The 14,857-nt window shown below is 42.3% G+C and overlaps 1 protein-coding gene across 4 annotated transcripts in view; it reads right to left on the bottom strand.

The window, feature by feature from the left end:
* Positions 1–403: 403 nt before the first annotated feature.
* Positions 404–14,857, bottom strand: part of fancb (FA complementation group B) — a 30,344-nt gene continuing 15,890 nt past the window's right edge. For 3 of the 4 annotated variants that reach the window (XM_078232402.1, XM_078232403.1, XM_078232400.1), the window contains 2 exons: positions 13,777–14,017; positions 9,556–12,873 (listed from right to left, as the gene is read on the bottom strand). In XM_078232402.1, coding sequence (XP_078088528.1) covers positions 12,435–12,873; positions 13,777–14,017 — 680 coding nt within the window. In that variant the 3' untranslated portion in view covers positions 9,556–12,434. Of the gene's footprint in view, positions 1,635–9,555; positions 12,874–13,776; positions 14,018–14,857 lie in introns of those variants that run through there. The other variant, XM_078232404.1, reaches the window with a different exon arrangement.

Below are 14,857 nucleotides of genomic sequence, written 5' to 3'. Positions count from 1 at the left end.
ACATGCTGCTAGAAGTAAAGCCTACAATTAGACTCAAGCTGATGCAATAGGAGAAATAGGCTTGTCTTCACGAAATAACCCTAATAGTGGCTTGTGATCAGTGATGATCACAAATTGATGCCCATAAACGTACTAGTGGAAGTTTTTAATTCCATAAATCATGGCTAGCCCTTATTTCTCAATTTGGGAGTAGTTTCTCTTGGCATCAGTTAAGGTGCAAAAGCGATAGGCCGTTCTACGCCATCTTCCATTCCATGAGACAAAACTTGTGAATCATCACACATTAGGATGATTTCTCTTCTTGGATTGAAATGGATTAGTAAATCTGAAGATTGTAGAGCAAAATAACTTCCTGGAAGGCTTCTTTTTGTGATTCGCCTTCATACCAATGTTGATTTTTTTTAAAAAAGGTGTAATGGTGCCAGTAATGTTGATAGATTTGGTATAAACCTGCCATAATTATTAACCATTCCCAAAAAAGATTTCAGTTCTGACACATCTCTAGGTGCTGGTGCTTACTTTATAGCTTTAACTTTTTCTTCAAGCAGGTGTAACTCCCTGGCATTGACTTTAACTCCAAGGTCCGTCGTGGGCCTGAAAGGTAAACTCCTCTCTTTTAAGTCTCACCTCTGCCTCTTCAAATCTCTTGGGCAATTCTTCGATGTTTGCCAAATGCTCATTTGGAAAACTCCTGTTATTAACACTTCATTGGATATCTGGGATTGGGTACCTGTTCAGCTGGGTTGCTTGATTGATAGTTAATTTGTAGGAATTTTTCCCCAAAATTTCTACGGCATATAACGGCGAGTAAAATGGGGTGAACAGCATTGGTCTCTCGGGCGCTCTCCGCATTGCAATCTTCCCACAGTCACTTTTTTGGACCCCTGACGTGGAGATGCCGGCATTGGACTAAGGTGGGCACAGTAAGATGTCTCACAACACCAAGTTAAAATCCAATAGGTTTAATTGGAATCCCGAGCTTTCGGGGTGCTGATGAAGGAGCAGTGCTCCGAAAGCTTGTGATTCCAAATAAACCTGTTGGACTTTAACCTGGTGTTGTGAAACTTCTTACTTTTTTTGGAGAATGGTGAGTTGTGCGCCGGTACTGAGGAGGGCTAAACACACCGGTGATTCTCGCCTTTATGGCGCCAAGCCAAGTCCAGAAGATTCTGTGTGCTGGATTTTGAATGGGCTATGCATATTTAAATGCTACTTTAAATATGCTAATTGGCTTGCGCCCTTTCTGGGCATGAAGTGGTTTGTACCATTGGAGAGGGGCCAGGAACATGGCAAGCCATTTGGCACTGGGCGCACTTTCATCACATGGTGTGCCAACCTCCCCACGAATCAAAATTGGATCACAACGAATTTTTAAATAATTGGTGTCCGCATATAAGACATCTAACCAAAAATTCATAGCATCCATTGCACCTTTGAAGAGCTCATTAATATGGGTCTTTTGAGGCATCACATAAGAGAACATCAACTGCTGGACAACATCCAGGGCACAGTCTCAATCTTGAGCAGATGTTATACTGTATCTTCAATGCTTTATTCTGTTCTTTGCATATACAATAATTGATGAGAAATATCTTCTTACAGGAAGGGTTAGCAGGCTGCTGTTAAAATCATATCTATGGATGGAGGGAAAATGTTATAAAATAAGTTTCATTTTGCCTTTCAGATATGGAGGCGCACTGGCAAGATTAAAAATAATTAACAATTAAAAAGAACAATACTGCATAATATCAGCTGAAGAACCATTTGTTTTTTTGCCTCCATTTATAAATCGAACAAAATAAACAGATTTTGTGACGCATTCTATTGTAAATATAGTTCAAGACTGTCACATGTAAATATAATTATAGAGTGGTACCAATCTCACTGTGTTGCAAAGAAAAGACAATTGTAGAAAGTGCACGTCAATGCTTACTAGAACATTGGAATATATTATTAATGAATCATTGTGATGTGAATCTATTTAATTAATTGCCACAATATTATCTCTTTTCATTGTTATGCTACACAAGTTAGTGAGGTAATGCCCTCTATTTGAACTTCACCTTGGTTGAGAAAATTTGTCATTCAGACCAATGGGAAATAATTTAGCTCTAATTTTATCTGTACACTTTGCAATGCCAAGTTAAAAGATATTTCCATTATTGCCAAATGTTAAAGTTATAATTATAATTATTCATAAGTGCTATAGGCTAACAGTTATGAACATATTTGGTAAAAAAATAACATTGTTGTACAGAGATTGAACCCTAAATCAGATGCAGGCAGTCGATGATGCAAAATAATAATTGATTTTACCTGTGATTTGAAATAACATTTGAGGTTCCTCAGAGGCTTAATGGCATTAAAAAAAACACTCCCCAGTATTACATAATCAAGTCCAGAACAATAAAGGTTATTTGTTTCACCCAGCTCATGCTATCCAGAGTATAAGTATGACTATATGCTCATAGACCTCTGCCTTCCCCCATTAATACTGCTACCATTTCATCCCCTGCTAAAGGATCACTAACCTTGCCTGAAAAAATAACTAAGCAAAGCTATTGTGTCTGTATAATCTTTCTCAAAAGACATCGATCTAACTCTCTGCTAAGACTTCAGTGGATTGCAAATGAATAACCTTCTCTGAGTATCCTTTGCATATTTCTAATGTCCTGTACAAACTGGGGGAGGAAATTTTTTCTAATCTCTAACTTCGCTCTAGGCTTATGAATTTTGACCCCAGCCCTAAACTCATATTTAAATTCTTTGTGAAATTAAGTTTCATAAAAGTCTTTCCTAATCTCTGTCGTGACTACACAACCTTAAATCCCTCTTAATTTATCTACACCCACATTTAGCTGTTGCTTTAGCTCCCAGTTCATTGTTTCTATCTCCCTGTCATTTTTCTCCTGGTGCCTAATTGGAACTCCTCTCTCCCGCATCCTCCCCTTCCTGATATACTGTTATGCCTCTGCCTTCCATCTCTCCTGTCACCATCCTAGGACTGAATTCCTCCTTGGATAAATTCAAAGTTATTTTTTGGCCCCTTGTCACCATTCTTTGAAAAATCCAACAGGGCACTCGTCCCTATCTCCTTGTGAGCAACAACCGCGACTACTCCATCTTTGTTATGCACCCAGCATTCCTGCAAAGTGTGAATCTTATCAACCTCATTCCTGTCCCATTCAAAACATGCACTGTTGCCTTCTTGCACTCTGCCAGCAGATTAACAAACACTTCCCCTCTCCACGTTCCTTCCAAATATGTGTACCTTTGCCTATAAACTACTTGCTGTCTGCCATTATTGTGGATAATTGCATTATCATGGTTCTGACTGAAACCTGGTCCATTCCCAACAGGACTGTCACTGTGTCTACATCTGTAAAAAAAAATCCCTGCCAAGTGACTTAATTGAACTTTTCTTTCAACCTCTCAACTGCTGAACTTCTGGCCTTCCACTTCTCCAGCTGTCACCAATTTTTACAGATGCACCATGGAAAGCATCCTTTCCGGACGTATCACAGCTTGATATGGCTTCCACTCTGACCAAAACCACAAACTACAAAGAGTTGTGAATGTAGCCCAGTCCATCACTCAAACCAACCTCCTATCCATTGACTCTGTCTACATCTCCCGCTGCTGTGGAAAAGCTGCCAGCATAATCATGGACATCAAGCACCCTGGACATACTCTCTTCTACCTTCTTCCGTCAGGAAAAAGATGCAAAAGCCTGAGGACACGTACCAATCAACTCAAGAACAGCTTCTTCCCTGCTGCCATCAGACTTTTGAATGGACCTACCATATATTAAGCTGATCTTTCTCTGCACCCTACTATGACTGTAACACCACATTCTACACTCTTTACTTTCCTTCTCTGCTATGAACTCTATGAATGGTATGCTTTGTCTGTATAGTGCGCAAGAAACTACACTTTTCACTGTATCCCAATACATGTGACAATAATAAATCGAATCAAAAGTCAGTCTTCTTACCACACGCTCACCTCACACTTTAATGCCGTTGCTCCCAGCAAAAGCTTTACTTCAAATCATCCTCACATTCCACCTGCCCTGGCCCCATCTTTGCTTACTTGGGAATGAGGGGTAAAATCTTAAAAGCATCTGGTCAACAACTGGTTCAGCCATTCTTCACCATATCTGTCTGGACCATATCCAGGACTATCAACACTCTAACTCCTCTATGAGACGCATGCATTTTGTCGAGCCAAAATAAATTACTGACTGCCTCTGAGACATCTCTCTTTCTCTCACCTCCATCCTTGTCTCCAACAAAAAAATGTGAGGAGCTCATGGATTTGTCACTGAGACCCATTTAGATGCCTTGCTGCTTCCTTCCCTTTGACCTCCAAGCCAAAAAAATTCAAGTTCCGTGAAAACTAGAGTAAATCATGCTGGTTTTTTCAGTGGGAGTTCAGAAAAGAATCTCCCACATTCTGTGCACTGCTGAGTGCACCAGCGTAAAACACATTAGAAATCAGTGGGCAGCCTGGGAAGCTGGCAGCATAGTGCTGAGTGGGCAACTGCACGTGCTGATCTGTCAGTGCTGAGATCGGCATATGCTTGGTGGCCCATGTCTGCAGGCCTCCCGATTTCTGGCCAGTCCCGCGATCTCCGCAATGCTGCCCCTCCAAGCCCCCAACGGCCCAATCTCTGGTCTCCCGGACATGATGTTCCTCATAAGAACAGGATATGGTGCTCAACTCATCGATCAACAGTTCCGACACGCCACAGCGAAAAACCACACTGACCTCCTCACGGGACACGGTGGACAGAGTACCCTTCGTCGTCCAGTACTTTCCTGGAGCGGAGAAGCTACGACATCTCCTCCGGAGCCTTCAACATGTCATTGAAGACGACGAACATCTCGCCAAGGCCATCCCCACACCCCCACTTCCTGCCTTCAAACAACCTCACAACCTCAAACAGACCATTGTCCGCACCAAACTACCCAGCCTTCAGGAGACCAGTGACCACGACACCACACAACCCTGCCACAGCAACCGCTGCAAGAAGTGCCGGATCATCGACACGGATGTCATCATCTCACGTGAGAACACCATCCACCAGGTACACGGTACATTCTCTTGCAACTCGGCCAACATTGTCTACCTGATACGCTGCAGGAAAGGATATCCCGAGGCATGGTACATTGGGGAAACCATGCAGACACTACAACAATGGATGAATGAACACCACTCGACAATCACCAGGCAAGACTGTTCTCTTCCTGTTGGGGAGCACTTCAGCGGTCATGAGCATTCGGCCTCTGATATTCGGGTAAGCGTTCTCCAAGGCGGCCTTCACGACACATGACAGCGCAGAGTCGCTGAGCAGAGACCGATAGCCAGGTTCCACACACGAGGACGGCCTCAACTGGGATCTTGGGTTCATGTCACTCTATCTGTAACCCCCACAACTTGCCTGGACTTGCAAAATCTCACTGGCTGTCCTGTCTGGAGACAATACACATCTCTTTAACCTGTGCTTAATGCTCTCTCCACTCACATTGTCTGTACCTTTAAGACTTGATTAGCTGTAAAGACTTGCATTCCAATCATTATTCATTATTCTGTAACTTGAGTTTGTGTCTTTATATGCCCTGTTTGCTGTTTGTTAGCAGATCTCCTACACACCTGACAAAGGAGCAGCGCTCCGAAAGCTAGTGGCGTTTGCTACCAAATAAACCTGTTGGACTTTAACCTGGTGTTGTTAGACTCTTCCCGGACATGGCCAGGCCCAGCCTCGACCCCCACCCCCTGGCATGCCCCGACTTCCAGCACCCCCTCCGATCTCTCCCCAACCCACCGCCCGCAGTGCCAATGACCCCCCCATCCCACAGTGCCGACCCCCCCAGCAGGCCAACCACTCACCCACCCCAAAACCCCAATGGCCAGCCCCAATTGCTGGTCTCCCTCCCCCATCAATCATGACTGCAGAGTGGCAACAGGAACCGCCCCCCCCCCCCCCCCACCACCCCCGATCCCCGATCTCACCATCAGACTCCGCTCCCCCCGGCATTGCCCTACGCCTGATGGGCATTGCCAAGGTTTCCCCTGGGCATTGGCACTTTGCCCCTTGGGTAGTGCCACAGGGCACAGGCTGGCACTGCCAGGGTGCCAATGCCCAGGGGGCATACCCCCACTCCTGACTCTTTGGGGGGCCCTGATTGCACCCCCCCCCGTACTCCAGTGGGGTCAGGCCACCAGCTCCCCAAAAATGGGGAGCTACTGTAAACCCTGCTGGAGTGAAATACTCCTGGTGGGGTGGGAGAGGCTAGTGGGCCTGGAGGCTTCAGTGCCAGGCCTGCTAATCATATTTAAATTGTATTAAAATTAGAATTATTTGCAGAGCTGACAGTGTCAGAAATCCAGTGGTGGGAGACGCGCTCGGGGCCCAATGCCCAGCATGGATCTTGCAGATCAGGCGCTGTCTAAATCTCCTGGGTTGTTGCGCTAAAATATCAGCGCAGCCCTGATCTGAAAACTTCATGTCCTTCTTTAGTTTTTATCATGACTCATGTCCAATTTGCCCATGATGCACACACCGTTTCCTTGGTCCCATTGCTACGAGTCTTCTGATCACTCAAGTTTCTTCCTGACCTACATGCTAGCCTACATTGAACCAATGTCACTTCCTCTTCAAAAGCCCATCTTGGAGCCCTCAGCTTCTACCCCCTTTCCTCTCAGGTCATTAAAAATGTTATAACCTCCAAAATCTATGCCTAACTTCTCTACAATCCATGTTTAGATATTTCCCATTAGGCTTTTGCTCTTGTCACAACATTGAAATGAACCTAATAATGGTCACAAATTGTATCCTCTCTGTGACCATCGTACATTTTCCTTCATCCGGTTTAGTGTGTCGTCACTAGGTTCCACCCTTAAGAATTGTAGAGTTATAGGGCTAGACTATACTCTCCCCTGCCAACAGGCTTAAAGGCAAGGAGGCATGTAAAATCTCTCCCTTGTAGGCTTTCTGTACCCATGGGAGTCACCACCACTTTCCACCAAAGCTCATTCCCTTCCCCTGGCCTCCTGAACCCAGCCACCAACACTTTGCACCCCATCTCCCCCCTCCCCACCCCAAGACACCTGACCCTGGACTTAGGTGGTTTCTTGTGTAGTGGGACTTCCTACAGTCCCCGCAGTGGCCACCACTCCCAGCTAAGCCACTGGAATAAGAAAGTTGATGGCTACCTGACTGGCCAGCAGTTTAGTAAAGTGGACTTCCTCCCAAGAAAGGGGCGGAAGTCTCACCTTCAAGAAATTCTTTGCTGTGGGGCAGCTGTCAGGATCACAGGTGGGCTCCCCTTGACCTTTCAGCTGGGGTGGAGGTTGGTGGTGACTGTGGCACCATAAATCCAGCCCATAGAGTCATTACAGCACAGACAGAGGTCATTCAACCTATCACATGCAATCCAATCAGTTGTATTCCCTCAATGCCTGTAGCCCTGGACGTTTATTTCCCTCAAGTGCTCATCCAAATTCCTTTTGAAATTATTGATCGTCTCTGTTCGCACCATCCTCAGAATCAGTAGGAGATTATCATTTGCGACCCAAAAATGGTCTTCCTCAAATTCACCCTATTTTGTAAACTGAATCTCATCATAAACCCAACTCTCCTCATCTTATGCTGTACAAATCCTGTTCATCTGTCAGTCCTGGCATTGGTGACCAAGATCCCGGTTGAGGCCGTCCTCATGCGTGCAGAACTTGCTATCAGTTTCTGCTCAGCGATTCTGCGTTGTCGTGTGTCGTGAAGGCCGCCTTGGAGAACGCTTACCCGAAGATCAGAAGCCGAATGTCCATGACTGAAGTGTTCGCTGACTGGAAGGGAACACTTCTGCCTGGTGATTGTTGAGCGGTGTTCATTCAGCTATGACAATGAATGAATGAGCACCGCTCAACAATCACCAAGCAGGAGTGTTCCCTTCCAATCAGGGAACACTTCAGCAGTCACGGGCATTCAGCCTCTGATCTTCGGGTAAACGTTCTCTAAGGCAGCCTTCACGACAACGCAGAATCGCTGAGCAGAAACTGAAAGCCAAGTTCCGCACACATGAGGACGGCCTCAACCGGGATCTTGGGTTCATGTCACACTATCCGTAACCCCCACGACTTGCCTGGGCTTGCAAAATCTCACTAACTGTCCTGGTTGGAGACAATACACATCTCTTTAACCTGTGCTTAACCCTCTCTCCACTCACATTGTCTGTACCTTTGGGCGGCACGGTAGCACAGTGGTTAGCACTGCTGCTTCACAGCTCCAGGGACCTGGGTTCGATTCCTGGCTTGGGTCACTGTCTGTGTGGAGTTTGCACATTCTCCTCGTGTCTGCGTGGGTTTCCTCCGGGTGCTCCGGTTTCCTCCCACAGTCCAAAGATGTGCGGGTTAGGTTGATTGGCCATGCTAAAATTGCCACTTAGTGTCCTGAGATGTCTGGGTTAGAGGGATTAGTGGGTAAATATGTAAGGATATGGGGATAGGGCCTGGGTGGGATTGTGGTCGGTGCAGACTCGATGGGCCAAATGGCCTCTTTCTGCACTGTAGGGTTTCTCTGATTTCTCTCTGAAGACTTGATTACCTGTAAAGACTCGCATTCCAACCATTTTCTTGTAAATTGAGTTTGTGTCTTTATATGCCCTGTTTGTGAACACAAGTCCTCACTCACCTGAAGAAGGAGCTTGAGGCTCCGAAAGCTAGTGCTGCCAAATAAACCTGTTGGACTTTAACCTGCTGTTGTGAGACTTCTTACTGTGCTTACCCCAGTCCAACGCCGGCATCTCCACATCTTGGTGACCAATATCAGCCCCTAATCATAGAATCCGTAGAGTCCAAAAGGAACACATTTGGTCCATCAAGGCTGCACTGTCAACAATCCCACCCAGACTCCATCCCCGTAGTGCAATGTATCCAACCCACCAATCCCCCTGATACTAAGAGGCAATTTAGCATGGCCAGTCAACCTAACCCGCACATCTTTGGAGTGTGGGAGGAAACCGAAGCACCCGGAGGAAACCCACACAGAGATGGGGAGAATGTGCAAACGTCAGATAGACAGTCACCCAAAACGGGAGTTGAATCCAGGTCCCTGGCACTGTGAGGCTGCAGTGCTAACCACTGTGCCGTCTAATTCCTTCACCGTGCCGTCCAATCCTTCCATGGCCTTGGCCCTCCATATCTCTATAATCTGTTCCAGCTCTACAACTTTTCAAGATCCATCTGTTCCACTGATTCTGATTTCTAAGTACATCTCTCTCTCCCTTTGTCTACAGCTGTCTAGGCCTCATGCTCTGGAATTCTACCTAGAAATGCCTCTACTCTGGACTTCCCTTTCTCCTGTAAAACACATCTTTTAGATCACCTCTCCAAAGAACTCCTTCTTTGATTCAATGTCCACTTAGTTTGATTATGCCTCCATGAAGAGTTTTAGGACATTTTTCCATGCTAAAGACGATATATAAATATAAGTCATCATTGTTAAATTGTTTGTTTATAAAATTCTTATACTGTTAACTTACAACAAATGTGCTCCAGATAAAATTTATTTTCAATATCACCATACCCTGTACATAAAAGACTGTTCATTTTAGATACTATGCAAGCACTGTCGTAATTATAAGCTGCCCAGATAGTAAAATACCTTCTGTATAACAAGACAAGATTCAAACTTCTTTAAGTAACATAGTTTAATTTTCCTTTCTTATTGTATTAAAATGACCTGAGGTTTATTCCAGACTTGGGCTGTGCCATTACAAACAGTTGGAAAAGGAATTGTTACACAAATTATATCAAGCATCAAAAACCCAATTAGTGAAGAGAAAACACAGGGTTTCAGCACAGATGGTGAGTCAGCGTGGATATAATGAATAGCTAGTTGGGTGCCTTAAGAGGATCTTGAACCAGACTTCAATTAACTGCTGAATACATTACACCCTTTCATCAAACAGTGATTTATTTCTGTACGGACAGTTGAGATGGTGAAGTTGCAGGGATCAAATATGAGTGATCGTGACACTCATACGTGCAAGCTAATAAGGAGTTTGGATGGATAGGATGTTCTAATTACCTATTAGTGACAAAACCAAAATGCAAGGGGAAATGTGAATCACTTACTTTCATTGATTAGAAATCAAACAAAAAATATTCATCAAATGATTTTTCATTGATTTTCACGAGACTTCCGTTTTTTTTAATATTACCTTTCCATTGTTTTTTAAATGAACATTAGAATACAAAAATGTTAATTTATTTGTTTAACCCATGGACAGCTCAGTCGTAAAGCTTGTGTAATACATAACCATAGTAATTTGGTTTATCATTGATCCATGTTGAGATACCCGATTGCAGCTGGTGGAGATATAGGAGGCCTACAATCAGGTTCCTCCCAGAAATTGGGAATGTTGAGCAATGACAAGAATAGATTATAATATTATCCTCATAGTCAATTACCCAGTTGACATTTATTGCTAAGCACATGAAATATGGCAAACAAACAGAACTAATTGTCTGAGGACAACTGATACCTGATGAACAATACACTACAATTCCAGGGGAGAAAATTTAAAATGAGGTGAATTTAAAAACATGTTGATTGAATGGGCCCGATTTTAACTCTGCCCATGGATAGGTTTTGAATGAGTTAAAATCCATTATGATATGATTTATGATTCAATGTCAATTCATGTATATAGTTTATGGAGAGAATCCTTGTGTTGTACAAGAGCATGAAGTATGTTCCTTTTGGTTAATAAAGAGACAATGAAATCTATTAATTAAATGCTATTCAGAAAGTTCAATGCATTTCTTAACGTGCTATCACAACAGTGCCTGTTTAACAATACAAATGTGTTAAGGCTGAAGAAACTCATCTATTCACAATTAATATGTGATAACTTTTTATGACGCTCATGGACAAATGTAAAAATGGTGGCTTTCTCCTTACTTATCTCCTGTTCAAATTATTTCTGTCCATTGTAATCTTTGTTCCTCTCTTTTGACTGTTTTTGCACTCAAATTTTTATCCTTGCTTTTTAAAGCTACATACTCTTTCATATTTACATCCGACTGTTTCTTAGTTTCTTTATTTTTCACACTATTAAGCTCTATCACTTTTGGCCTGTCATCTAATCTATTATTTCTCACACTTCCATTTTTCACTGTTTCTTTTCTCTTTCACATCCTCAAGAAGATTTTGCAAACTTGAGCAGTGGGTGTCTGATAGCCACCAGGATGCAACTGTCAGATTTGGCTGTACTCCCCAAAACACTTACCATTTAATCCTGTTCTTGTAGGTCAAAACTGCTCACATGTTCCATGATCATTCTGTGATGTAAAAATAACTCCCAGCTCCTTTTCTCTACTGTGAACCATCTTCTTAAACCCATGCCCCCTTCACCCTCACCTCCAAAAGTGAGCGCAAGGAGCTCATGTGCTTCTTTGTTGTTAGGATTACTAAGATCGAGACAATCTGATCAGTTGCCATTGTTGCATCTCACAAAGGGGACTAGACAGTTGACTCAGATAACGGGAGGGAGCATGGTCAGGGTGGGCATAGAGACGGTAGTGACAGCTCTGAGGAGAGGGAAGGCAAGGCATGTGAAGGTGGACATAATAAGGGTCCAGGGTTACGGGAGGGAGGTTCAATGGTGAGAGGGGAAAAGAATGGTGATACTGGGTGGGTCGCGGGTCTTGGGGGAAATTGGTGGATGATGGGGCAGTGTAGGTGGTGCACTGAGTCTGAAGGATGATGCACACCATTGTTTAAATCTGACCGTGACCAAGCAGTTAAGCAAGTAAGCGAGAGCCCTCGAAGTTGGAGGAGAGACTTTTGGGGTGGGTGGAGTTCAAGGACAGCAAAAGTGGCCAATTAAAGGGACACCCTAATAATTATGGGGCATCTGGATGCCAACCATATTCAGTTGTGTTCTCTTCTCTAAGATTAAGGCAGCAAGTTTTTTCCTGACTCATGGGTCTGATAACATCAAAATCCAAACAGTGCGTGGCATTGCCATTCATTTGGTGTCATTTACCTAATAAACAAAGAAAGACACACAAACACCAACAGTGATATTATGGCTCCATATAGAATTTATAACTGATGCAAATTATATTTATGGAAGTCAAGAATGTATTAATTTTTGGAATACAATTCTAAAAACTACAACTTTTTTCCTTGATTAATCATTGAACTTTCAAATTTTTTTGTCACAAGAAACAAATGAGAAGTTTGTCTTGTGCAATAATCTGCAACATATTATGCCCACATAAGGGTAAAAATTACTTTGGTGCCAAAGTGTTTTAATATTGACATGCCAAGGGATGTAAAGAAAAGGAAAATTCAAAAAAAGAGGCTCTTTGTGTCTAATCAAATCAGCTTCTCTGAAGTATTCATGGAAATGAGATCTTAATTATTAAATACAAACTGAATTGTGGAATTTACTGAGCCTCCATGCAGACCTATCAGTATTTAGCTGCATTTCAGTCAACTTCTTTGTAATTTCTCTATAGTGAAAACCTGTAATTGACAGGTGCATCCCCAAAGTACTTTGCTCTTGTTCAATTTGAAACTTCTCTCTGTACTCCTGTATCTTTTCCTCACTAGCTAATAAGGGAGTAGAAGGCAAACTATTCTGTTTTTTCTCTGTTTTGGTTCTCATTGTCAACTCACTCTCAGTTTCTGAGATAGCAGAAGTGATGACGTTTCTGAAGGCAAGAGCCTCTTGCTCAAGAACACATCCCAAAATGTCCATAGTTTGGTCTTCAGTCCCAGTACTCATGTGTGTTATCATACAACCCTGTGGAAGGACAGTGATGAGGCCATGAAGGAACATCAGCAAAGATGATTGATTTCTGTGAAGAAAAAAAATCAAAGGAAACTCAGTGGATTGAAATGAGACACATACTAACATTAGTGTTCGAACAAGGAAGGAAGCTTTCATTTTTGTAACTTTTTTCATGACTTCGGGAGATCCCAAAGCGTGGCTCAGCCAATGCAATACATTTTCTATTCAAGTGCTGTCAGTTGTTTTGTAGGTAAACACACCATCCAATTTGTAATTATGTCCCACAAGCAGCAAGTGAGAGATGTTTTGGTGATGTTGATTGATGAATCAATATTGCCTAGGACCTCAAGAGGACTCCTGCTCCTCTTCAAAGGTCATGGGACTTTTATTTCCTCACATTTACTTGAATAGGCAGATAGAACTTCAGTTTAACAGCCTATCTGATAATGGAGGACTCCGGTCAGTACTGAAATGTCAGCTTTGATAATATGTTCAAATCTTGGAAAAGGGTTAATCTACAGTCTCCTCACTCAGACTAAGGGCAAGCCAAAGAGAGTACAGAGAGTAAAAATGAACCTGTTACATTAACTGATATACAATGACTACGACAAAATTGAAAAAGTTGTAAAATGATTATGTTTTACATGAAATGTACTACATGGATTTTAAGAAAATCCCTCCTATGTTTTCCTTTTCTCACAGCAAGTCTCTCTCAACTGAAAGAACCTGAAGAATTCATGATGTTGACATGCAATGAGATCAGCACTGAGGATTTGATACAACTTCATTCCTCCAAAATTACTTACAGATGATCGATTGAAGATCTCTATATCATTCTGATCCCTCCAACGCAGAGGGATCTGACAAATGGATCTGTCAACATCTGACAAAGACAATTTTGTGTATTGAGGATAACACATAATTAATTTGTTTTCTGTCTTTTTCAAGTACTATTCTAAGAAATACTTACTTGCAAAGAACCGTTAAAGTCCCTTTAAAAGGATTTTGTGAATGCCAGCTGAGAAGAATGCCCTGCAGAGGTCCCTTTTGGGAGCACAGCAGATACACTGGGCAGATCTTCAAAGGTTCACATTGCATTGGACCCAACAGCCAATCTTTCACCTGGGCCAGAGTATAATCAGGGGAAAATATTTTGAAGGATGACCTTCGAGAGATAGCCACAATGGTATAAAAATCTTGTACTGCATTATCTATGGAAAGAAAAAAAATACCTCAATGGTAATCTGCAGGACAAAGTCAGAAAAATGGAAGGCATTTTATGAAAATGTTCCAGTTATTTTTAAACCATGAGTTTTACCTGGTAGAGATATTCCAAAACATGTACACTGTAAGAAAACTTGACCAGAAATATTCATCCAAATAGCAGAATTTTTAATCTGTCAGGTTAATCTGTTTCAGAGTAGTGCGTGCAGAACATCTGGTGCAAACCTACTCAAGCATTATAAAACAATACTGCTGGGATCACAGCTATTTTAAAACTTATAGGAACATAAAAAATCCACTAAAGTGGTAGACTAAATTTTTATGAGTAAGCTAATGGAAGTGATAACATCAATTTAAAAGTTAGATAATTATAAAGTCAAAATCCTGGCTAAAGCAAAGGAATATTTAAAGGTCTAAAGTTGGACTTGACTGAAGATTTCTCATTAGAACAACTTTCATTTTTAAAAATTCCATTAGAGCATTTTCTTTTTTTTTTGAACAACCTGAAATCAGTGGAAAAGTAGTCATAAAGGTGTTCAAGGTAAAATACAAATTGTATTTATTGTACAACATCTGAAGCTGCACGAACAGAAAATGTACTCTGAATGATTCAGGGTTGACCCATGTTACCATATAGCCTGAGATGGATTCCTGGTTTCATTCAAGGGAAAATAATCATATTCCAATAACTCTAAATCAGGCAATAGAAGAGGACATGCTGATCATAACAAATTAATCTGTGTTCTAATGAAGAATCTCATTCATCATTGCTAATCTAATTTGTTCTCTTCTGCTGATTGACCATCATATAAATCACGGTACAGAAG

The sequence above is a fragment of the Mustelus asterias genome, chromosome 17 (genome assembly GCF_964213995.1).
Source record: "Mustelus asterias chromosome 17, sMusAst1.hap1.1, whole genome shotgun sequence".
Classification (NCBI taxonomy): domain Eukaryota; kingdom Metazoa; phylum Chordata; class Chondrichthyes; order Carcharhiniformes; family Triakidae; genus Mustelus; species Mustelus asterias.
This window is presented reverse-complemented; position numbering and strand designations above follow the sequence as displayed.